This window comes from Schistocerca americana, chromosome 2 (genome assembly GCF_021461395.2).
Source record: "Schistocerca americana isolate TAMUIC-IGC-003095 chromosome 2, iqSchAmer2.1, whole genome shotgun sequence".
In the NCBI taxonomy this organism is placed as follows: Eukaryota; Metazoa; Arthropoda; class Insecta; order Orthoptera; family Acrididae; genus Schistocerca; species Schistocerca americana.
The window spans coordinates 342,779,020-342,805,636 of record NC_060120.1 but is presented as its reverse complement, the minus strand read 5'-3'; the positions used below and the strand labels follow the sequence as shown (position 1 = coordinate 342,805,636).

The following is a 26,617-nucleotide window of genomic DNA, read 5'->3' as shown; positions in this document are numbered from 1 at the left end:
TGGTGGAGATGGCCAATCCTCATCTGATATCTTCTGGGTTTGCGGGACAGGTACATTTTTTTCTTCAGCTTCTGCTGCAATTCCTGTTGATGAGACAGCCTCAACATTCTTAGGAGTTGGGTCGGCAGGAACAGGAGGAGTCTCTGTCTTTCCCTGCGCATCGTCAGACTGGAGTGCTCCACCTGTTCCAGATGGCGGATCTGAGGAGAGACTAGGCTGGCGATCACTGGAAAGCAGAGATTCATCATCAACAGAGGGTGAATGGGAGGAAGGTTTGGTTGAGTCATCCTCTAAATCAGACCGCTCCTGTTCCGATGTTGTACTACGTTCACTTATTCGAGACAGTGTGCGAGAAAGAGAAAATGTAGCAGCACCGTATCCACCTACTATCATATCGGCCCCTGTCAGCCCACAAGGGTATCCAAAACCACTGGGGAAATCAATTAGATCATCACGAAAGGTATCATCACGATGATTGTTTGAAGTACTTGAGGTTTCCTCCTCATCAGCCAAATGTGCCGCATCATCCTGTGGGAAAAAACCATCTTCGAGACTGGAACTGCCACTACTTTCAAGAGGAAATGGTCGCCAGTGTGCAACAGCAGCCATTTCTGCACGTGGTGCCATGGCTAAGGACGATGATGTTGTTGAGCCCTCTTCTTCTGAACGAGTTCTCTCCATTATATTTCTATCATCTCTTGGAGATTCTGAAGACTCTTCATCCTTTCTGTATGGTTCTTCTGCTGCTGATTCAATTTTCTCATCCTCAGATGGTCCTAATTTTTCATCACATCCACTATCGTCTGTTGTTGAAACAGGTACATCCGGAACAACCCTATCACCTGACGTATCTTCGAGGTCCTTCACTGCATCTGCCTTTAAAGTTTCATCTAAACTCTCAGTTTTTGATATTTGGTCAGTTTTTGCCTCCTCCTCTGAACTTCGTGGTAGTTCAATATCTGCATATTCTTCAAAGGACGCTGTTGGGATGGCATTGCTGTCTGCTACGTTCAGACTCCCTCTTTCTCTTAAAATTGGTGGTGTTAAATTGTCGTAGTCACTGCAGACATCTGGGCTCTCCAGGCTCTTTTCAACTAGTTTATACGCTTCTTTAAACTCCAAAACTAGGTCTTCCTTTGGTATTGGTCTAGCAGATGCTGACTCATGTTGTTCATCTGAAATAATCCATAGCTCTGGGCCTGGATCTTCATCAAGTGATTCAACAGCACTTTCCTCACTTCCATCTGCATACAGCAGGTGGGAAAAATCTTTTTTTAGAGATTTTCCCATGTCTAGCTTTTGTTCATGTCTATATAATTCATTAGCTACAGATGTATCAAAAAATCCTGATGCCTGAGACTGTAAACTGGTTTCTTTTTCTTTGTGCAGTAATTTTCTTTTATCTCGTACTGGCTTTTCAGGGCTTAATACATCTGGAACTACCCTTTCCTTGTCTGGTGACAAGCCATACTCTGTCTTTGGCACTTCTAGTGACCTTGATGAGCTTTCCAGTTTGTGTTTAGCCTCTTTTTTCTCCTGAGACCATGACTTGGTAGCTAATAGTTTGCGCGGAGATGTACGTTTTACACCATCCCCATCAGCATTTGGGGGTGATATAATTAAAATCTCCCTTTCAGGTGATTTTTCAAGCACCTCTTTAATTTTTTCTTCAAGGGACTTCGCCTTTCTGTATTCTGGCAGTTTATCAGACTGAAGGGACTTACTGCTGGAAAAACTTTCACTTTTTGCATGTTCTTTTTCCTTCAATAGTAATAACCTCTCTTTAGGACTAGGTATGTCTATTGCTTTAGAAGGTTCAAGTTTAGGAACTGCTGTTGACTTTATTGGTTGGCCAACACTGCTAATTTTGTTCATTCCTGCAGTGGCTTGTTTGGTTTGAATAATGTTTGATGACTTGCCTGAGACTCCTGGGCTGGCTTTACTTACTGCACTGACTCCAAGTTTTATACCTGATGTACCTACAGGCTTTCCTGAAACAGGGCTTCCTGCAGGTTTTGTTGTGGGTTGAGGAGATCTATCTCGTTTATGTGATTTTGTGTCTGTTCTCAATGTGGATGGGGCTTGCTTAACCAGGACTTTATCAGGTTTTGGAGGAAGACATGGTTTGGAAATTGCCACTGTACTTGAAGGTGGAAGACTTCGATGTTGAGGCTGTAAAAGAGTAGGTCTGGAAGGAACATTGCTTCCAACAGAAGCACTCTTATTAAGTGGTTTTGATGCATCCACTTGTCCATTACTATCAACAGTATCATCTTTACTGGAAAACGAGTCAGCAGGAGGAAGGCGATGAAGTGATACAACAGGTGCATCGAGAGACTTTGCACGCCTTGATGATGATGGAGAATCTGTAGAGCCTAAACTTCGCAATTTGGTAGAAACAGCAGATCCTTCAGACCAGCCCAAACGTGCGCGAGCAAAAAGTACAGGAGATCGATCCCGCCTATGTGCCGATGCTACAGAGCGCCTAGCAGCTTCAGCTAGAGCTGGTGCCCGTTGCCAACCCTGATCAATTGGTCGCCTCACATCAGTTGACAAGAAATCAGGTAAATCGAAAAAACTTGAATCACCTTTCAGAAGTTCCTCAAACGAACTTCCTTGCCTTTTGATGGGGGCAGTTTTCTCCTTACCTGAAACTGAAGCTATACCTTTATCTTCACCTTCTTTTTTGGCTTGGATCTTTGATTCCTGTCTGAGAGCAGTGCTACTTTTTACAACATCTGCTTCCTTGGCCACAGTATCTGATTCTTTGATGATGACTTCATATAAAGGACTGGTAACAGATTCGGACTGTTGTTTCAGTCCTGGTTTGACTGGGTCACCTAAGGTCATGGATGTGCTAAAGCTAGCTTCAAAAGAGTCCTGGAAGCTCATAGCAGGAATTGTATCATCAACAACTTCCTCAGATGACTGCTTATCTATGGAGGGAACTAACTGATCTGGCTCTGGTTTGCGGGGTGTTACATCAGATTTGGTTCGCCTTACTACAGCTTCCTTTGGATGATGGTGCTGGCTACTTACGTCAGATTTTGCTCGACGTTGGACAAATGCTGCCTGTTGTCTAGATATCTCATACTTTTGTGCAGTCTGTGCAGCTATTATTTTCACAACGTCTTCTTGTACACCAAGATCTTTATCCAAATTTGAACTGAATTTATCTGCTTGCAATAGTTTGTCAGTCTTTGGAATGTTACTAGCAGAAATACTTGCAACAGAATCTTGACTAGAAACTGGAGGCTGATAATGACTTTGAGCAAATGCTGTTCTAAGAGCTTCCTTATGAAAACCTGACCCCTCGCCATATTTTCGACTCTGCGGTAGAATTCCATTCTGAACTTCTGTTTCTGTTCTAGAAATATCTGATTTTGCTCGACGTTGTATTAGTGCTCCACCACTTGTCTTTTCACCAGATATATCAGATTTTGCACGACGATCAGTGAAACGTGCTGCTGTTCTAGGATGTTTGTAAGAAGAATCAAAACTTTTGTTGCTTGAGGTAGTGTGCTCTCTTTGCTTGGGTGTAAGTTCTTTCTTAAGACTGATGCCCGATCTAACCAAGTCTACATGTGCTGCCTCAAGCATTTCAACACTTAGGTCAGGAACTAAGCTATCACCCTCATCCCTCTGCCTTGCAACATCTGATTTGGTACGACGCTGTACAAACACAGAGCTTATAGATTCTCGTTTCTGAGTTGAAACATCTGAAGCTGCTCTGCGAGGTGCAAAAGGGGAGCCAGATACCTCTTTTGGTTTTGGCATAAGCCCCAATTTCCCTCGACCTGGAAGAATGGCACCTACTAGTTTCTCTTGCATACTATTCACTTCTGATCGAAAGTCTCTATCAAATGATAATGCAGGAGAAAAAGTTTTGTCTTTTTCCATTATCTCTGGGGAAAATTTTAGCTCATCTGTTTTCTGCTGTGTATCACTACTTACCTGTTTCAACAAACTGCCACTAGTATCTGTGTTAGATGGCATATGGCTGAAACTACTGGTGCTTGTCTCGGGACTGCTGGGAAGTGTTGGTACAATTGCTACTTCATCACAGCTGTCTGTGCTAACATTAGCTGATGATTTTTCTAATAATTTAGATTTGTCTTCAACATGAGTTATGGAAGTTTTATGCGAAAAATCTTGACCGGGAGAGTGAATTTGTTTAGAGATATCACACTCTGGCCTGACTGAAGTAGGCAATGTACCAGCTGGTAGCCCATTTTGACTTGTGGCTGTGCCATTCATGGGATGAAGTTTGTGTAGAACATAGGGAATAGTAAATTCGGAAGATTCAATTTCTTTATTTTTTAAGTTTTCCTCTTCATCACCACCAAAATCTGTGCTGTCAGCAAGAGTAAGATCAATAGATTTCTGATGTGTCAATGCCCAGCGTTTACCACGATTAGCCATCTGCTTACTAACTTCATGGGAATCACTTTTCACTCTTTCTACAGGAGCACGATGAATAGTATCCTTAACCAAATTACCCTTTTCTCTGACATCTATTATTAATTCTTTCTCATACTTTTCATGATAATCCACGGAAAGAGTTTGTGCTTGTCTTTCTGCATTTTTCAGATTTTCTCTCAAATCTTTATTTGAGAGACCATCTATCAACAGTTCTTTTTTAGTATCAATATTTATGGGAATTATGTCATCAAATTGCTTGGTCTTTGCTACATTTTCAGAAATATCTAAATTAATGGCAGGTTTGATTTTAGATTCCTCCTCATTTAACTGTGGCTTCAGAGGAGTTTCAGAAATAATTTCTACAGCTGGCACATCACTTTTGACACCTAAAATGCTGATTTCCTTGCCATTGACAATATTTGTACTAGTAAATGTAGGTTTAACAGGAACTGTGTCAACAATCGATTTATCAAGTGCAGAAGTATCGTTAACAGTAAGATCATCAGTGTCCATTTGGAATATCTCTGGGCTCCGAGAACTGTCTCTTGCATTAGTGTCTGGTGCACTTTCATCCAGGGGTAAATTGTCCCCACCTGAATCAATGCTCCCAGATCTACTTCCGGCATAACTCTTTATTTTGGATCTACAAGTGATACCATCTAATTCTGCCTCATCTTCTGCATCATCATCTTCATCTTGCTCTCGTTCCAGAAGTTCATACGAATCATGAGAGAGATCGTCATGGGACAAAACAATTTCTTCTTGTGATCCAGTATCAGCTGTACCCAATAATATACATTCACTCCCTCCTTCAATCATTCCTGGCTCCTCCCCACCTCCACTTTCCGTTGAAAGACTTGAAGTAGTGCCGGGGTAGCTGCTGGAATAAATGCGTGTATCAGGAGTGACTGCATCAGGTCCTCTGTCAACAGACCCCATCTTGCTACCAGCAGCACTGTAACAGGTGCGCCGGCTGTCATCATAACGGGTGATTGGGGCATCTAACAGTCTTTCTTGTCTGTAAAAAGACTCATAATAGCCTCTTCCAGAGCTCGAATGATCATCTGGCAGATTTCGGCAGCTTGAACTTCGCTGCCATTCGTGACGACCGGTGGAATGAGTTATTACCAGTTCCCCACTCTTAATGTTAGTGTTAGTAGCACTGGAGGTAGTTGGAATGTTAGAGGGAGGATGGACTGTACGAACAGTAAACGTAGTTTGGGTTGGAGAAGCAGTAGTGAGAAGATGATTGGCTGTTTTCTGACCTGTGTTCGGGTGACGGTAAGGGCTCTGCGGATGTGGCTGCTGCCGTGCGTTCACAAACTCTTGTTCTTCGTCGTCCGTAGCATTCTGCTGGCCTGGGGTCCTGGGGTAAAAATGCTGGGGACTGGAAGTAACTGATGTCCCTGGCGATAGGGAAGTGGTGAGAGGTGGTGAGGGCGTCAGGGTGGGAGCAATAACAAAGTCGCGTGTGTCGAAGTCGTGGATATCGGCTGTATGTGTCGGTGATGAAGTCGCTGTCATACTCGGTGTCCTGCGGCGGGGATCTGTCGACCCCAGCGTCATCGATCCGCAAGACAGAGACGCTGGAGTGCCGGCTGAAACAGTAACAATAATGAAACTCTTTTTATTTTTCCATTCATTTAAATCAATGCAGAAAGCAGTATGAAGACAAGCACAAACACAAAAATTGTGAAAAACTGATCCACATGTTATGTACAATAAATGATGAATAAATTCGATAGTTCTATGTCTACTGTAGATTCAGAATATATAGGCACTGTCAGGTGGAGGTCCCTGAAGTAAATGCTGATAGTATTTGCTGTAGATTCAAAATATATAGCCACTGTCAGTTGGGGGTCCATGAAGCAAATGCTGATAGTTTCTTATGTACCCATGCAGGTGTGACACTTCCATTCCAAGAATGATATCAGCAAATAGTTGATAAATTTAATTTCAAAATAACAAAGAGCAAGCCACAACTGATGCATGAGGTTTGTTTAGATAAAATATACTTGTGTCGGAGACGTCAAAGATAACTTTACTGACAAAGAAAGAATACAGCAATTGAGAAGTACAATAATGAGGCTTTGAGGGAGCATACACATAATTACCCTCATTGTTCCAGCAACTTTCCCAGCATGGTACAAGTTTTTCTATACTTTTCCTGAAGAATGATGAGGGCAGACAAAGCTAACTTTCCACAGTACCACATATCACTTGATCATAAATAATGCCCTGACCTTCCTGTGCCACATATGTGTGCCACATATGTGGTAATCAGAAGGCAATATACCCAGACTGTAATGTGGGTGAGGAATGCAGGCGTTCCAAGTCACATTGGTAGTTAACGTTAGCAAAATCGGACCTCATGACTGTTTGGCTGGCCACTTGCTTCTAATGGCCCTTTAAAGGTTCTGTGAAGTGTTCCAATAGCACTGGGTACTGAGCAACGATTATGGTCCCATTAGACATCCACTCCAGCACTAATTATCCTTGGATATCGAAGAACAAGTTCAGCACAACCTTTCTAGCCACGACAGGTGCCTGGACCTTCTTCAACTTGATGAAAAAATGACTTCATTCTGTTTGGAAAAGATGATAGCATGTTTCCTACATAGCCACAATTTGCTAGAAGAATGCCCTCCTGTTCTTTTGTATTGGACCATGCATTCCAGGCACTTTCCTATGCCCAAGCCTTGGTCTTCATTGTGAAAATATCAGATTCTCCATGCAACGCAAATTTTCTGTTATACGGCAATTCTCCCTTGCCAAAATGCCAATATGAGAAACTGTTTCCACATCAATTACAGGCTACTGTACAGGTTGTCATACACTGTTTGCTACTATGAAACTGGACATATCACTTGAACACAGTGCTACATTTGAAGCACACTTCCCAATACAAGGCTTGTATTCAATAATAAATGTCACTTTCTTCCAACAAAATATTAAAAATGCCACACTACACTTTCTTGGATGTATACAATACACTTCTGTTACAAATGGTTACTGTGTGTACATAGCACAGTTGTCCATGGAAATTCAAATTTTCTGCACAGATACAACAGATTACCAGTTTCACTACCCAACCATTTTGCAGATGAATGGCAAATAATATTCTTGGTGTTACAGGCATTGTCAGTGTTTCACTTGAACAATGCTTACAATTTGGATGCCTGATTAGCAATATTCGAGCACAGTATCAGCAATAAATACATTAGACCCCACGAAACCCAACAATTTACCTCAGTGAGTAAATGTGTTTCTAGAATGTAAGTGTCGGGGTGCACGCAGCCCTTGCGATGCAAACTGAGGAGCTACTTGATTGAGAAGTAGCGGCTCTGGTCTTGGAAACTGACATATGGCCGGGAGAGCGCTGTGCTGACCACATGCCCCTCCATGTCAGCATCCAGTGACACCTGTGGGCTGAGGATGACATGGCGGCCAGTCGGTACCGTTGTGCCTTCATGGCCTGTTTGGGCAGAGTTGAGTTGAGAATATAAGTGTTCCCTTTCATTACATCATCGGTTCCTTTCTAAAATTCTGCTACTTTAATTTATGCTCTCTTCTTGAATGAATAAGTGAAAGGGGAAACTTCAAATCAAGTATTATTATTGTTGCTGTTGTTTCACATTTGTTAACAGCAATGGACATATTTTCTGTTCCCACTTACATATACACCAGTAAGTTACAGTACGAAAATTGCACTAAATCTGTCATTAATTACAGAAAAATTTTCTGGAGAAAGTGAAGTAACATTTCTGGAGTACTGACGAGATAGAACAAAATTAAGTTTCGAATTTCTTATAAAATAAACACGATTCCCGGGAAAATTTCCATTTCCAAAGTAGTTAAAACACTCAAAAATTTCGCAAGAGAGGTGGTGCAGTGGCTAGCACACTGGACTCGCATTCAGGAGGACGACGGTTCAATCCCGCGTCCGGCCATCCTGATTTAGGTTTTCCGTGATTTCCTTAAATCGGTCCAGGGAAATGTCAGGATGGTTCCTTTGAAAGGGCACGGCGGACTTCCCTTCCCTGTCCTTCCCTAATCCAATGAGACCGATGACCTCGCTGTCTGGTCTCCTTCCACAAACAACCCAACCCAACTCAAAAATTTTGTGAACAGACTGCTGTATGATCTAGATGAAGTCCCATTACTCTGTGGAAACATTCAAAAATGATTTTTAATGTACATTTAATCCTTTTTCTTGTAATGGTAATGCACTGATCAGTCCCTCTTACACCAACCCTTCATCCCTTCCAATAGATAAAGAATGGTAGTCTTTCTATCAACATTCATTCATGCTGATTAATTTTGTGCCTCTAAGTAAATAGAATACAGTTTGTCATAGTTTTGCGTATGTTATATTGCCAACGAATGTCTATTTCCATGAGAAATATATTCCAGAGCATGGATAAAAATTACAAAGTATGAATCAATAATTTTGCATGAAATAATGGTGACATTTATTCTTTAGACATAATGTTCTAGTCTGAAATCTGAGATAAGCTAATCAAAATCTCTCAAAATACCAATAAGGATTTTTTTCTTGTGGTATCCAGCTCCGTGAAAGTTGAATGCTTGCTGGAGGTAATGGACCTAGATGGCCATTAGAGGACACGGTCTTGCCACAGCATTGCGCTCATAATGTGAGTGCACCACACGTCTCGCCATGTGAATACGCTGGCCAATTGTGGTCCTCATGTCTGATGTAAATATGGCCATCCAGGGAACTGTCAGTCAGCTCTGTACTTTCATCTGTTATTGTGCGTTATTATAATCGCTGTACTACGGACTATTGGATAACAATCTCACTCAGCGCTTGGTCTTTCTCTCTGGTAGTGATTCAGATTATCTCTCTCTTTGCTATTGGGCTGTTGACATCATCGTGATGATAGTTTCCACTTTGCACTTCATTGCTTACATGTGATGCTTTGGTATCGTCATTGTCTGTGTCTTGTCCACCGTCTGTCAACCACGTTTAGTTCAGCTACAGCTTGGTGTTGTGTTCCCTTCTGCAGGCATGACAGCTCTACAGAAGTTGTTAAGCAATGAATTCCAAATAATAAGATTTTTCCACAGAATACTAAGGAATGTCACAGTCTTCCTCTGTTCATATTCGGCAAGTTCAGACACACAATGTGGACAAACTCTTGTGTTGCTGCAAACAGTTTTGCAACAGCTGATTAGTGAGAGAGAAGTGATATTGCAATGGAAGGAAGAGGAGCAGTGAGTAGTTATGTAGAACAATGTTATTGAAAGGCCATTAGGTGAGTCAGTGCCTAAAGAACATGTCTCTCGAGTTGCAGAAGAGTGACCAAATTTCCCCGGTTCAGGTACTTTCAGAGGAGCTCCAAAGATATCTTCTTCTCAGCATGATCTTTTAAATGAATCGCAGCCATGAATTGCTGCTTTACTAGAGAAGAAGTATTGAAGAGTGTTGAACGCCAAGATAAATGCGTCCTTAGGTCAGTCTGTGCCGGTCATTCACATCAATCTGCAACACCACGGAACAGATGACAAATGATCAAAAATTTCATGGGTGTTTGTAAATAGTACTGTTGTTCACAATAAGCCTTGTCATTTTTATTACAATGGTTCAACCATAACACAAAATAACAAATCCAAATCCGAATATTTTGATATACTTCTCAGAATGTGAAATGGCTGCTAATGATGACTGTCAGTCATGGCTCCACAAACAGATTTTAAATGCAGTTTTTGTCTGTTCCGCATGTAATGGAATTTCCTGCCATATTCAGCTACATTTAAAACCAGACTGACAAGTATGTTCATATACCCAGTTTAAGGATCTAAAACCTACTCCAAATCCTTGGTCAGTCCTGAACTTCCCACTATCCTGATGAAATCTAATGGAAGCTGCAGCATTTATGCATATACACTACTGGCCATTAAAATTGCTACATCAAGAAGAAATGCAGATGATAAACGGGTATTCATTGGACAAATATATTATACTAGAATTGACATATGATTACATTTTCACGCAATTTGGGTGCATAGATACTGAGAAATCAATACCCAGAAAAACCACCTCTGGCCATAATAAGGGCCTTGATATGCCTGGGCACTGAGTCAAACAGAGCTTGGATGGCACGTACAGGTACAGCTGCCCATGCACCTTCAACACGATACCACAGTTCATCAAGAGTAGTGACTAGCATATGGTGTCGAGCCAGTTGCTCGACCATCATTGACCAGACGATTTCAATTGGTGAGAGATCTGAAGAATGTGCTGGCCAGGGCAGCAGACGAAAATTTTCTGTATCCAGAAAGGCCTGTACAGGACCTGCAACATGTTGTGCATTATCCTGCTGAAATGTAGGGTTTCGCAGGGATCGAATGAAGGGTAGAACCATGGGTTGTAATACATCTGAAATGTAACGTCCACTGTTCAAAGTACCGTCAATGCGAACAAGAGGTGACTGTGACGTGTAACCAATGGCACCCCATACCATCATGCCGGGTGATACGCCAGTATGGTGATGACGAATACATGCTTCCAATGTGCGTTCACTGCGATGTCGCCAAACACTGATGCGACCATCATGATGCTGTAAACAGGAACCTGGATTCATCCGAAAAAATGATGTTTTGGCATTTGTGCACACAAGTTCATCATTGAGTACACCATCACAGGCGTTCCTGTCTGTGATGCAGCGTCAAGGGTAACCGCAGCCATGGTCTCCGAGCTGATTGTCCATGCTACTGCAAACATCGTCGAACTGTTCATGCAGATGGTTGTTGTCTTGCAAACATCCCCATCTGTTGACTCAGGGATCCAGACATGGCTGCACAATCCGTTACAGCCATGCGGATAAGATGCCTGTCATCTCGCCTGCTAGTGATACAAGGCTGTTGGGATCCAGCACGGCGTTCCGTATTACCCTCCTGAACCCACCGATTCCATATTCTGCTAACAAGTCATTGGATCTCGACCAAAGCAAGCAGCAATGTCACTATACGATAAACTGCAATCACAATAGCTACAATCCGACGTTTATCAAAGTCGGAAACGTGATGGTACGCATTTCTCCTCCTTACACCAGGCATCACAACAATGTTCCACCAGGCAACACCAGTCAACTGCTGTTTGTGTATGAGATATCGGTTGGAAACTTTCCTCAAGTCAACACATTGTAGGTGTCACCACCAGCGCCAACCTTGTGTGAATGCTCTGAAAAGCTAATCATTTGCATATCGCAGCAGCTTCTTCTTGTTGGTTAAATTTCGCGTCTGCAGCACGTCATCTTTGTGGTGTAACAATTTTAATGGCCAGTAGTGTATTATTTACATACTAGCACAGGTTTCACTTCACAAGATTTTTTAGAACAGATTTTATGAAAACAGCTTTGAAAGCTTTGTCAAAATGATTTAATACCAGACAATGTAATAACTGTCACTCACTGCTCAGACTCTTAATTTTGTTAATGACTTGTAATGGCTTCAATGTGCTATAAGCACCTCAGCTTGTTCCTGTTCTGCATTTAAATCCATTTTTTAAACATATATTGCTGTTAATAATTTTAGTGAATATCTTGTACATTACAGAGAGGAAAGTGAAAGGACTATAGCTTTTTATGACTTGTCCAACTCCTTTCTATACCACTAAAACAATTATTTTATTCAGAATGAGATTTTCACTCGGCAGCAGAGTGAAAATCTCTTTCTGGAAACATACCCCAGGCTGTGGCTAAGCCATGTCTCCACAATATCCTTTCTATCAGGAGCACTAGTTCTGCAAGGTTCGCAGGAGAGCTTCTGTTAAGTTTGGAAGGTAGGAGATGAGGTACTGGCAGAAGTAAAGCTGTGAGGACCGGGCGTGAGTCATGCTTGGGTAGCTCAGTTGGTAGAGCACTTGCCCGCGAAAGACAAAGGTCCTGAGTTCGAGTCTCGGTCCGACACACAGTTTTAATCTGCCAGGAAGTTAAATTATTTTATTGTTGAACTTGCGATAAATTCTTTTACTCTACAGATATAATGTAAATAATTTTGCAAGTTCATTTTATATTATAGCATTGGTGCATAAATTTGTCATTTTTTTGTTCTGCAAGTTGGTTTTCTGGTTACTATGGGTCTATTTATTGATTATCATTTATTATTTGCAATTCACTTTCGCTATTTGAGTTAACATAAAGTGTCATTTGGAGAAAGTGAACGGAGCTGTATACACTAGAAAAAGAAGTGTCATGTGAAGAAACTGGAACATCCTTCTGTTTGAGTTCAACAGACAGGTGATAGCAGCACAGACAGCCAGAAACATTTTTTCTGTGTATGGGGATAATGTTATTGGACAGAGCATGCCAAGAAAATTGTTCTCTCATTTGAAGGAGGATTGTTTTGACATTAGCGACTCTCCATGTCCAAGAAAACCTTTGCGATTCGATGAAGAATGTTTAAGCACATTAATCCACAATTATCCTTGTCAGTGTACTACAGAATTGGCGAATGTGATGAATTATGATCATTCTACTATTGTGCAACATATGTACGCATTGGTAGAAGTTCAAAAATCACATGTATGGGTACCGCATGCTCTAAGCCAAAATCACAAAAATCAGTGGGTGAACATATGTGTGTCTCTGCTTGCTCATCATCAATTGGTTAGTGAACAATACTGATCAGCCACTGTCATGAATGATGATGATGATGACAAAAACAACACAAACACCCAGTCCCATTATTATTTCTGTCTATCAGGTTTGAGACTAGTTCACAATTTGTGAATATTATTTGCCCTATTGCCTTACCTTTATGCGATTGAGTCTGGTACTCAAGATTAATTTTACCGATTACTGTTAGTAGCGAAGCCTTGAGTGGCTTCTCATTTAAATCTTATTTATACATTCTTTTATAAACTTAGGCTGAGTGATCTCAATTTAAAATCAAGCTCTGCACATTGCTACTTGTTCTTTGGCTGAGATTTGCATTTTACTTCATTATTTATGAGCAATAAAATAATATTTTCAGGTCTGCATTACACATTGTTTAATAGTAGTTAATTGGCTGTTCTGATTTCCTGTCTTTACAGGTGTTAACTGAACCATTAACAAAATATGTTTTCTGATGCTTGATGTATATTTTTGGGAACATGTCTTAACTAAAATGTTTTTGTCTGTTTTAGTTGCTACTGAAGTCATCTTGTGCCTTGTTGAATTTACATGGTGGTATAACCAGTGAGGTCAAGGTTTGCACTATCTTAGCATTTCTAGTTTCAATTTAAAATTAAAATATTAAATATTTATTGGTCATTTCTTGCATTTATTTAAGCTTGATTTCACTTTTTTTTCAAATCTAAAAAACAGCTTGGAGAAATTCTTATTTAATAAATTAATCTTTTCCTGAAAATGTGGTTTTTTTACTGGCTCCTTACCACTCCTAGCTCTTTGCCTGCTAAAAAATTTAAATGACAGAACTCAAAACCTGCCTACAATGCTGTGAAATGCACATGCCTGGACTTTAGCCCCAATACAGCACCCAATTACAACCTGACAAAAATTGTATTCATTTTGACTTTGCCCATCTGTCTGGGGTTCGGAGTGGAGTTACATGCAGTGGTACAAAGACCTTCAACAAGGTCCCCTCCAACATGAAGTAAGAAACTGGAAATCCTTATCAATAAAGTGAGATAATTTGATGTTATTACAGTCTGCAATCAATTTTCCAGAAAATATCCTTATCAATAAAGCAATAATGTATTATTGTTACAGTTTTCAGATTAATTTTCCAAAAATAGTAATTAATGTATACTTTGACTGATTCCATATCCCTGAAGATTTTCCTTCTTGATGAGATCTACTGTACATGAACAACAAATGACAAATGTGAACTTCAAGATCTTTCAGAATTGACAGGGAGTTAACGGTCAACACAACTGGTAGCTTTTGATTAGCTCATCCAGCCACATTTCTACGATTTTTTCAGACTAATGACACATTATCAGCTTTGAGAAATCTGACAGCTGTTTCCAACTATAGAGAACAGGAAAATGCACCAAACCTGAACACTACATTACTTCAGAAGAACAATGTGCCTTTTTGCTGAAGTGGTGGGATATGTTACAATACAACAAAAAACATGAGACAGACACACAGACACACACACACACACACACACACACACACACACACACACACACACACACACACACACAAAAGATTTGATCAAAATTATAAACAATGTCTGGCATTACAGTTATCAGCATAATAATTAAAACAATGTATGGAAAAAATTAGCCAGGTACAAGAAAGACTTATTTTTATTTATATATTTTTATATATGCTCGGAGAGTGGTGTGCTGACCACACGCCCCTCCGTATCTGCATCCATTGATGCCTAAGGGCTGAGGATGACACGACAGCCAATCGGTACCATTTCGAGAATGTTTTAACTTTAAGTTTGAAGTCGGATAATAAATGGCAAAAGGAATGTTTTTCATGTGGTAGATTTACATATTGACAAATTTCTGATTTATTTCCTTTACCTGTACTGTGAAACCTTGCTTCTAGCCAAATTTCATGATTCTAGGTCAATGGGTTTTAATAAGTGAGTTGTGTGTATCTACATATGTGACACAAATGACCATATCTTCTGATTGCATTGTCTTAGAAGCTGTGACATAAATTTGAACTTGATTATGTCTATCTGTTCCTGAGGAAAAGCCATCTTAACAGACAGAGAGTCAGCGTACAAATGACAATCTTTCTTTCTTTTTTTCTCCCCCCCCATGTGAAATAATTACAGTCACAACTTCCAGACTTTTTCCTATAGTTGTACTGTGAAACTTTGCTTCCTGTCAAATTTTGTGAGTCTAGGCCAACAAGAAATACCCTACAGGTTTTGATGCGTTGAGTTTGTGAGTACCAAAGTATGCGACATAAATGACTATATCTTCTGACTGCATTGACTTCAAAGCTTCAAATTTTTACACCATTAAGGGATTGTAGACCTTAGTACGTGACATAAATTTCAATTTCATATCCCCACTCTTTCCTAAGAAAAAGGGTTTTTAACAATCAGACGGACAGGCAGACACGCAGGCAGATAGACAAACAAAGTGTACTTAGAAGACAATGTTTCCCAGATTTTCTTGCACTATTACCCTGAGTGCCACCAAATCTTAGACAATACCCCCATCTACACCCTACCACCATTCCCCCCCCCCCCCCCCACCATCACCAATGTCAGCACCTGACTAAACATCAGAATGAAAAAGAACTTTCTTTGAACACTTTTATTTTAAAAAATAGTGGAAGATGAATGACATTTTGTTTTCTGGAAGTTTTATTGAGTCAGAAACTAATGATCCAATGAGATAATTGGTAATGCTTATGACTAAAAACCATTTTTATACAGTATTTGAGTTGTTTTCAGCGAGTGCACATCATAAATCATGTTCCAGATCCATTCAGTTACTTGTTTTAACAACAATATTGTTATTCAGTCCTGGAATTTACAACTACTTGTTTTTATTTTCATTGCTATCATAATCAAAAATCACTTTTACATCTATAAATCTTGAATCCCACATTTCTTTTCCAAGTTTCATGGGTTGCATTCGAGGGGGTGGGGTGGGTTGGGGGAGAGAGGGGGAGGGAGAGAGAGAGAGAGAGAGAGAGAGAGAGAGAGAGAGAGAGAATTCCCAGTGCTAACCAGTAACAGTGAGGGTAGGCACTTGTTGCAAAACACACTTCTCCTGTACTACTACTTTCCCTAGTGGCACTTCACCTGCACCTTCATTTAAATGAACCAAGTTAACACGTGTGGACTACACTTACTGTTTGTAAATCATTTGATTACTGGATTCCTCAATTTTGAACTAGGCTGTTAAGGCTTTGTGTCTGTCCATTCTAATAATAGTAGTAATAATAATAATAATACTATGTACAGCATCAGAAAAGTCTTAGTAAACATGGGCTCTACAACAAGAGCTATAACTACTACTTCATCTTCAATACTGTGAAACAAATTTCTTTGCCTGCAAGCTCCTTGCTTTCCATGTTTTGGGAGGAGACAGTATGGACCCAAATAAGAAAAAACTCTTTAGTACTCATGGACTCTAAAGTACATAACTTAAACACCATAGGCGCTTGTTCAGTAGGAGAGAGGTGTTTCACACTAGCAAATATGAACCAGTACTCAGAGCTCATATGGTATGCACATTATAGCCTGTGTTTACGGGACTTCTTTTTCTTGTTTTGGTCCATACTACCACCTCTCAAAATGTGAAAAGCAAAGAGCTTGCAGTAGATGACATGTTTTTCACAGTATCAAAGATGAAGAAGTGCTGATAGCTCTTAAGGTATGCATTTTAGAGCCTATGTTTACTATTCCTTTCTTGCTTCAAATGATTGTTCCCGTCATATCCCTGAATATTGACCACTCCTCCTGGGACACTCTGCATACTGTTGTCATGCTGTCAATTAGTTTATTTATCTGTTTCAAAGTGAGCAATGAAGCAGTTTCTGGTCTACTGCACAAACTATCTATAACATGGAGAAGACATTTTCATGAGATATTACGCATTTGCTACATATATGTCTTGCTTTTGCCATGATCAATGTATGGTACAAAGCACAAAGCATGTGTGTGATAGGTGGACTCTGGGAGAAATCTGTGATCTCCATAATGCTAGCAACTGAGAAAAAAATAATTATTGATAACTTACATAGTCAATATTAATCTTACCAAATTGTGATAGTAGCACAGATCTTTTAAAAATAATTTAGTTTTGTGACAGAATCAGAATCAAACCCTTTCGTTTTTACCCCTCACAAAATTTCATTTTACCTCTCAGGGAGTAATCACCCCCAGGTTGGGAACCACTGCTACAAGAGTTTAATTTTTATTGATTACGATATGGAACGCTAAAAATGAATATTGCAAAAAAGGTCCTTGAGATTCACACTGAAAAACTTCACATAACCTTGAGAAAAACCTGTATGATTACAATGCTCATACAATAAGCTGTAGCACAGCAGGCTCCAGAGCTCACAACATTGTACGAAAATGATTGATGGGAGAAGTCTTTAAAATGTTGTTCAGGGAAGGCATCTGACCAAGAAAAAGTCAATTCATGTGCTTCATTACTGGAATTTAGCTTGAAGGAGAGAGGAGTTGACATATTACTGGTTTTAAAAACTAAGATCCAAATGTAAGTCTAAGTTCTCTGAAGTCTCATATAGAATGGTGAATTAATTATGGTCTAATTACAGGAAGGGTACAATATGCCTTCTGTTCTATAACTGCTGTTTCAGAGGAGCAAACTACGGCCAGCACTAACTGTCACTTTCTCATTCATCCTACATTATTAATGACACCAACAAACAAAAATTAACAGTGCTCAGCACTAGCTTTCTATTTGTTCTGATTTATGGGTAGCTAACACAAAATAAAATTACAAAAGGAAAGAAAACAGGTAAGACTACAACACAGCAAACAAATTACAGATCACAGGAAGTAACTCCTGCAGGATGCTACAGGGTAAAAGATTCATACTACAAACAAACAACAGGTTGTGGCTAACCCATTTTCTGAAATACACTATCCCTAGGAGTGCTGTCCAGCAAGTTATACTGGGAACTCAGATGATAAGAGAAGTTTGAACAGGCCAAAACAACGAGATGAGTCATGGATTACTCATTTGTCAAGAATATGCCTGTAGATGGTTCTAGTCTGATGGGCAATTTCACATGAAGGGTCCTCCATAATAACCATGAAGCCAAAGAGCACACAAATACATTCAGAATTTCATTAATATAATTAGTGAAAAACAGTCAATAATATTCTTCTGGGATGTCACCTGTAAAATTCTGACGTTTAGGCATCTGAGGAAGGCGCCTTGCAACAGACGCCGAAATGTCGGAATTTTACAGATGATAATGCGGCCTCAAACCCAGAAGAATTTTACTGACTGTGACAATGGCCACGAGAGCCTACATTTACATTTAGTGAAAAATACTTGAAAATGGGCAACAATGTCTAACAGAGGTCATATAAAAAATCTGCTCATCAAGTGGTGTCAGAACACACACATAAAAGAAGATTGTAAATAGGCAAGCTTACAGAGCCAGTGGCTCCTTCTTCAGGCAGAAGGGTTGAAGGTGAAGGAAGCGGGTGAAGGAGGAGGACTGGAGAGGTCTAGAAAAAGGGACAGATTTTGGGAAAGTCACCCAGAACCACGGGTCAGGAGAGACATAATGCACGGGATGTGAAGGAAAGACTGGTTGTTTGGGACTGCATCGGACGAGATTTGAAAACCTGAGAGCTTAAAGGTGAAAGAAAGGAGAAGTTATTCAGATATTTCAGGAATTTTAACATGCCAGCCTCATCACAAGTCCATAGAGTAAAGATGTCATCAATGTATCTAAACCAAACCAGGGGCTTTCCTGGCATCGATAAGTCTTCAGCCCCTGGTTTGGTTTAAATACATTGATGACATCTTTACCGTATGCACTCATGGTGAGGCTGATCTGTTAAAATGCCTGGAATGTCTGAATACCTTCTCCAAATTAAATTTCACATAGTCCTATTCCGAATCCCACACCACTTTCCTTGATGTTGATCTCATCCTTACTGAAGGTCAGCTACACACTTCCGTCCACATTAAACCTATAAAGAAACAACAGTACTTACATTTTGACAATTGTCATCCTTTCCATGTAACACGTTCCCTCCCATGCAGCCTTGGCATTCGAGACAAATGTATTTGTTCAGACGCACACTCTTTACAGCAATATACCACCATTCTCACCTCACCTCAGCCTTCAATGCACGTAATTACCCCACCAGCTTAGTTCAAAGGCAAATATCGCAGGCCATCTCACATCCAGTCCTGGTACTGCTGATCCCTCCAAAAAAAAATTCGAACCATGCCACTGGTGCGTTAGTATTATCCTGGTCTGGAATGTATTAATCAGCTACTTCGACAGGGCAATGACTTCCTAAAATCATGCCCTGAACTGAGATCGACTCTGTCTGAAATTTTGTCCACCACACCTAGAATAGCTTTTTGTCACCCTCCCAATCTCCACAATATTCTTGTCAGACCCTATCCTCCTCCTGCACCCATCTCCCTACCCCACCCCTATGACCATCCCTGCTGCAAGACTTGCTCTATGCACCTTCCTACCACAACCTATAGCAGCCCTGTAACTGCAAAATATATACTATCAAAGGGAGAGCCACCTGTGAAATGACACGTCATAAACCAGCTGTTATGGAAACATTTTTCAACCTTTTACATCAGCATGACTACCACCAAATTATCAATTAGGATGAATGGGTATAGGCAGAGGGTGTATACTGGCAACACACAATATTCTGTTGCAGAGCATGCTCTACAACATGACAGTCATGACCTCAGTGCCTGTTTCACTACACGTGCCATCTTGATTCTTCCCCCAGACACCAGTTTCTCAGAACTCTGCAGGTGGGAACTAACGCTACAACATGTCCTCGGTTCTCGCCACCCACCTGGCCTTAATCTACGTTAATTTCTCCCGTCTCAGCATTTCTTTACAGCAACTACTCTTTTCTTCACTCCATTTTAGTTTTCTACATCCTTCATTGTCTTACCTGTCTATTTTTCACCACCCCTCTCCCAACCCTTCTGCCTGAAGAAGGAATCACTGGTTCCGAAAGTTTGCCTAACTACACCCTTCTTTTGTATGCATGTTCTGCCACTGCTTGGTGAGTAGAGCTTTTATCTATTCAATTAAATTATTTTGGAAAAAGTTGATTCTCTATTTTTTACAGGAGGGTGAATTTTAAAAAATGAAGAATTCATCAGTTTTTGCAAAACAGATACATGTAATATGAAACTAAATGAAATGAAAAAATGTAAAAATGAGAAGCATGCAAATACGTTATCTCACATATGTTCCCAGTATGCTCAATTGGAGCACAAATAAGAAGCATACATAAGCTCAACCATTGACCCAATAAAGTCGTTAAGGAGATGTATACAAATAAAATGCACTATAAAGAGAAACTCCGATGAAGAAAACAGAATATAAGACAGTACTGTCAGTTTTAGAATCTAGAATGTGTTTCCTGTCACATGTCTCCCAATAAAATCACACCAATCAAATGAATGAAAACCACATCTTAACTCTGAAGGACACAAGAAAGGAATAAAAATATGTCAAAAAATGACCCAAAAAATAACTTAAATGTAGAATAAGCCACAACTGCAAATAATGTCCTCCACTGCTTCGGAGATATTCACAATGAAAGTTTCTGCACAAAGAAAGTTATCCCATTCCTAACCAGATCATCAACAAATTGACAGATGTGGATAAAATCTTCTGACCAATAAAGTCTAAGTGGTTAAGACTCAGATTATAAATCTAAAGACTTCAGATCCAATATTTTTCTGGCTCTTAGAAGAGGGGGAGTCATAGCTCTGCACTTTGTGTGAAAGCTTAGCACTTTATTATCCTTTTCTGAGAACCTATATGATGTTCAGTAACTCATCAGGTGAGTTACAATCTATGCTCGCACAATTACAATGAGTAAATTTAATGTTTAACTATAGAACACCTCCAGGCATAAAAATTACTCTTACATCAGGCAGTGGAGGAAAGACACCACAAATTATGCAGATCCCAGGAAAATGACAACTTATTTAAAATTGTACATAATGCTTGAAATCTAAAAGTACAGAAAGAAGCTGAATGTCTTATAATCACCACCGGTCTCTGAATTTCCCGTTCAGAAAACGACATGTCACATGGTGAAAATCCAAGTTCTCCAACAATCCACTATCATAATCTTCCCACATTTAAAATCAAAAACTTATCCTTTCTTACACTCATCAGTACTGGAAGCATCAAATTTGTTTATAAAAAGAACCATATCTTAAGTTGTCTGTACACAAACTTTTTTTATTTATTCCGTGCAGGAGGACAATGGTTTAAATCCCCATCTGGCCATTCAGATTTAAGTTTTCTGTGTTTCCCTAAATTGCTCTTGGCAAATGCTGGGACAGTTCCTTTGAAAGGGGTATGGCCAATTTCCTTCCCTGCCCTTTCCTAATCTGAGCTTGTGCTCCTTCTCTCATGCCCCATTGTCAACAAGGCATTAAATGCTAATATTTACTCCTTCCTTCCTTTTAACCATGGATTGTTAGCTACTGGATAATACTGACAGATACACTGCAATTTCTCATGCAAAGTATATCTTTCTGTCTATATTCAATTAGCTACAAATGGTTTGTACTTTAAAACACACCTTCTCTTTTTTTACACTAGCAGGATTCTTATGCTGTTGGAGTAAAAATGAAAGGGACAACTTTCAGGGCACAGTAGATATCAAATTTCTAAAGCATTATGTCAACGTGCCACACCTCAGAATCAACTCAAATACAGCAGTAATTATGTAAATAGTTCCTTATTTAGCTGATGATCGTTTTTGGTGCCCAAAAGCTCCTACCACCAATAAAGGCAGTTGCAAATCCTTGCAAAGAAGAACAATACAAAGCTTTAGCCAACTTTCGTTTGGTAGGAGAGTGCTTGAAGAGACAACCTGAGCACATACTAAGTGGAAAAATGTAAATGGACCAGCTAGTAAGAGCCTTCATCACTCAAAAAATAGTTTGTGAAAACCAAGGACATTCAGTTTACTGTGAATTCTTCCACAACAAATAAACATGAAATGCAAGCTATTGAAGTTTGGCTGTCCTTAAAATGTATTTTCACTACTTCTGAAACAAGTCATTCGAGTTTACGCTACTGTCTGTTCCCAAACATTACTTTCTATTTAAAAATAAGTAGTTTTCCAAACCAACAAACCACAGTGATACTGACAAACATAAAGTTATACATGGGGTTAAACTGCATCATTACCCTTAGACTATACACAAACTCAAATTTACTCCATAACAGCCTTTAGCAGTACCAGCAACAAAAGAAGAAGTAACAAGGCCAGTACCGTAACTGAAATATTATACATCATCACTACACATATATAATCATTCTATAGACACAAATTTGAAACATATGGCGAAAAAAATTTTAAAAAGTAACTAGTATGAAAATATATTCAGGAGTCACATTATAAATACAATAGTGTCGTACTGTTAAATACAGTATGCATTTTAGTGCCTAACCTGGCACAAATTATTAATTTGATAATGAAAGTAATTTTAGTGTGAATTAGTTGTCATGCCAATTAAGCACGGCACTCAAGCACTGCAGGACACACAACTAGCCCCACAAACAGTAGCACCTCTGAATTCACAATTACTCCTGCAACAATATTGGCTGATTGTTATCTGAGTATTTTCCCGATTCTGAGATCAAGATCTATAACATACTGTATGCCTTCCTATGCAATTTACCTCAAATACTAATAGTCTGTTTTTTAATGGTATTCTCTCCTCATTTCCTAGATGATCCTGAATGTAAGATTGTTTAAGGTTACTAAGTAATAATGCTATTTTGTAACAATAGAAAATGTCAGAATGAACAGACTTCATTAATGTCACGTAGTTATGTTTAGGTATTACTACTTTCTCTTCTAGAAAATTCTACAGAAACCTCTCCGTGATTATCAAGGCAGCGGTGAGAGAACAATTTTTTCAGAGCAGATAAATATAAGTAAAAACTGTGTATGAATATTCACAAGACACAACCAAAAAATGCAAAAAGAAAAAAAGAAATTCATTTCCCTTCAATAGTCAACAGTATTCATAGATAAAACATGCTTAAAATGTAAAGGTAACAACTGAGAAAATAAAAAGTAACAAAACATGAATCAGATGAAAAACACTTCTTTACAGACCATGAAAGGAAGGTAACAGTCAAATAACCTATCTGCTAAAGCTATGTATTAATGTAACAGATGCATTCACTTGAAAATAAAAGTAATACAAGCATTCATGAACTACATACATATACTGACACAATGTAAATTATTACATTCACAAAATGATGCAATGAACCACATAAAAACATTCAAGGATTAAAGTAAGTAAGTAAAATTTCAGGATTTAAACACAAACATTAAACAAAAATTCTGATAGTATGTGGGGACATACTGGATACCTGTTGAGAACAGGGATATCATTAGTGTTAATTGAAACATGCAGTGTGGCACCTACCGACAGCATTATCCCCCAGTGGTAACAAAGGATGAGCTGATAAACTGGTCCCCACGTTCACTACACTCGAGTGGACCGAGCTCGAATGTCGGAACGACTGAGACCTGGGGACGAGAAGAGGAAGGGAATAAGCAGCACGCATGCCACCAGTTCATACTAGGTGCCCACATACACATTATAGAAGCTCTCTGCTTCTGTTCTACATTTTTCTTTTCAAGAAGAAATTTCAAACTTTGCATGCTTTTTACTGGTAATCTTTTGCACAGAACCGGAACTAACAAGTGCTCTCAGTTTTCAACAAAAAAGTGCAATTAGAACAACCTGTCAAGAGCAAGGACAGCTTTTATAAATGGGCATTACAGAATTAAGTAAAAATGTACATAATCTATTACTTTAATACAAATTTTACATTCTGATGTACAGGCTAGATTGATGCACATTTATCTGTTTAACTCAGAGGGCACATACATGCAACCAATAGTCTTGACAAATTAACTAATAGAGCATAAATAAATAGAGTAGCTTCTCAGCTGATGTAAGTATCTTTTCCAATTTCTGGCAAAGAGCATAAAGCATAAATACCTACAGGCCACCTACAAATCAGAAAAGTAGCAGCAATACATATTTATCTTCTGAAAATCTTTAATTTGCCGAACTTCAGTAAATCAAATGGCAGTAAATATTCAAAATACATTGCTATTATCGCGCTACTGATATTTGAAAGTTTCTTTATATATTCAGACATGGTGTAATTGAGATGATAATTTTGGCACTGTCTGTTGCTGTGCTTGAGTGACATCCAAATGGCATGACAAAACTAAGAATACAAAATTGGGCCCCTGGATCTACTGATCACACTAGCTACAGCTATTACCGAAGACTAATTGTGCTTATCTATATTACTTAAAGCAGAGTTCAACTTTTGGTGAATAAATAAATAATATATTGGTACTCGAATGTAAAAGCATTACTTTCAACCAGCCCCCCCCCCCCCAATTCAATAGCACACTAATTAGTCACAATGACATTTCTTATGATTTAAGAGTTATTTTCTGTCATAAAAAAATGACAAAAAAATCATATTTTTCAGCTATTCAGTTATAAAAATTGCATCTGAATCCATTCAGATCCTAGGACCTTTTATATACTACTGTGAAAACTGCCACCTGCAAATTCTGCAGAACACAATGTTTCGGAAAACCACCCACAATGACAATCATAATTTCCTTTAATCACAAAAACCACATACTGGGTTAAAGTAATGTAGTTAAGAGCTACACGAATTTGAGTTCTAACATTAAATGATAAATGCAAAAGTTTTCTATTCATAAGATAAATTGCTTAATCACAATCAAAATAACAACACCAATTATTATGATTGTTGCCGTTACTATTTACAAAGTAAACATTTTGTGGACTTGCATTTAATTATGTTTTTATTCATTTTAGGAAAAGGGGAATAGAAGAGTTACTACACATATTTGGCACTTAAAAATGCAATGATGAAATGAAATCTAGCTTTGCCCCAAGCATATAAATAACAGAAAGCAGATCCCAGAGTCACTCTTCACTCGATTGTACACTACACACTGAATCCCGCAGTGCTATGTTGTGAGTCTCTTGATGGAGGTGGTTTACTGGTGCTTTCCTATTACCTCTCAATGAACTGTGATTATGTACCTTTGCCACACAGACGACTGTGGTGAGTATTCGTTCAGTGCAGTGTCGTATTTGTATTGTTGTTAAAGAAGGGCACAGAAATTAAGAGGTGTGAGAGAGGATAACTTAATGCAACTCCATAACCCACCCCTCTTGAATAAGACCAAGGTGCACATCTAGCTTAACGTCCCCATCTGGTGACACATTATCAGTATGCTGGTGACCCCTACTCCATGAGAGACTACAAACGGCCTTGGCATTCGCCCCATAACAATGGCACACAATCTAGTGACCAGCAATTGCAAGTCAGGCCCTCTCAACCAAATTTTGGTGACTGAAATTCCTGCTACCATTAGAATTCAAACCAAACTCTAGAGTGGACGCTAGGATGTGTTAGCAAGATTAGCTACAGAAGCTGTATTTGTTAATTCAAAATGAATCAGTTGTTGAAGCACGAGTTATAACTTTTGGATGAATATGTTTTCCACTTTCTCTTCTCTGCTTTGACGAATGAACCATATAATAACCAAGCAAATGTATGGCGTTTCCTTTATATTCCCCTTAGTATACAAGCACAAACTTATAAAACTGACATTGGTGTAAATGACATTAATTACTGAAGTGACAATGACCTTACAATGAAAATAGATGTGTTCGAAATTGCTCTGTGGTGCAACATAAAGCCAGAAAACATATGTTTACTTACCATACAGATAGGCACTAACAGGTGAACAGTATCACTCTGATGAACAAACTGACTGCTGGCTTTTGGAAACTCAAGTTTCTTTACATGTAAGAATGGAAAAAGAGTGGGAAGGGTAACGAAAAAAAAATTTTTTATTTTATTATACAAGGAAATCATCCAGTAGAGTTGCTCATGAAAAAGAACAATACACAATGAAACAGACAGTAACAATGTGTTTGTTCACTGATTATATCTCATTCTATCCCATTGAAATTCTCTTTGTTCATGTCCAGAATGACTTTTCTGCACAGTATTGCGAAAAGTTCCTTACCACCACATACTTTTTTCAGCACTTATGACAACTTCCTAAACTTTGTCTCTCTTTTTATTCATGACCTGGAGCCATTTTTGTTTCCTCCAGCACCTATAGTTTACCTTTTCTTACTTTTCACCTCTTCCTTTGCCTCAATGGTACCGTAAACTTATCAGCTTCAGAAACATTTTATTGTTTGTCAGTCTTTTCAGTCATTTCTGGAAAACATTATTTTGTCTCTCTTTGAACTACTGTAAGTCAAATGCTGCTTTTTAATCTGCTGAGATGATATTTCTTCCATTGTCAGCTAGTGCAAGTTTCATTTTAGGCTATTGTTTACAGTCAGAATATTCTATATAGACAATAATTGTCTTCTAGTTGCTGCCACTTCAGTTTCACCGTTTAAGTA

The 26,617-nt window shown here is 39.0% G+C and overlaps 1 protein-coding gene across 1 annotated transcript in view; it reads right to left on the bottom strand.

The window, feature by feature from the left end:
* Positions 1–26,617, bottom strand: part of LOC124589804 (FERM, ARHGEF and pleckstrin domain-containing protein 1) — a 747,858-nt gene that overhangs the window by 141,351 nt on the left and 579,890 nt on the right. Inside the window, exons 10-11 of the mRNA XM_047131595.1 lie at positions 23,552–23,655; positions 5,688–6,020 (exon numbers count right to left, since the gene is read on the bottom strand). Coding sequence (XP_046987551.1) covers positions 5,688–6,020; positions 23,552–23,655 — 437 coding nt within the window. The remainder of the gene's footprint in view (positions 1–5,687; positions 6,021–23,551; positions 23,656–26,617) is intronic.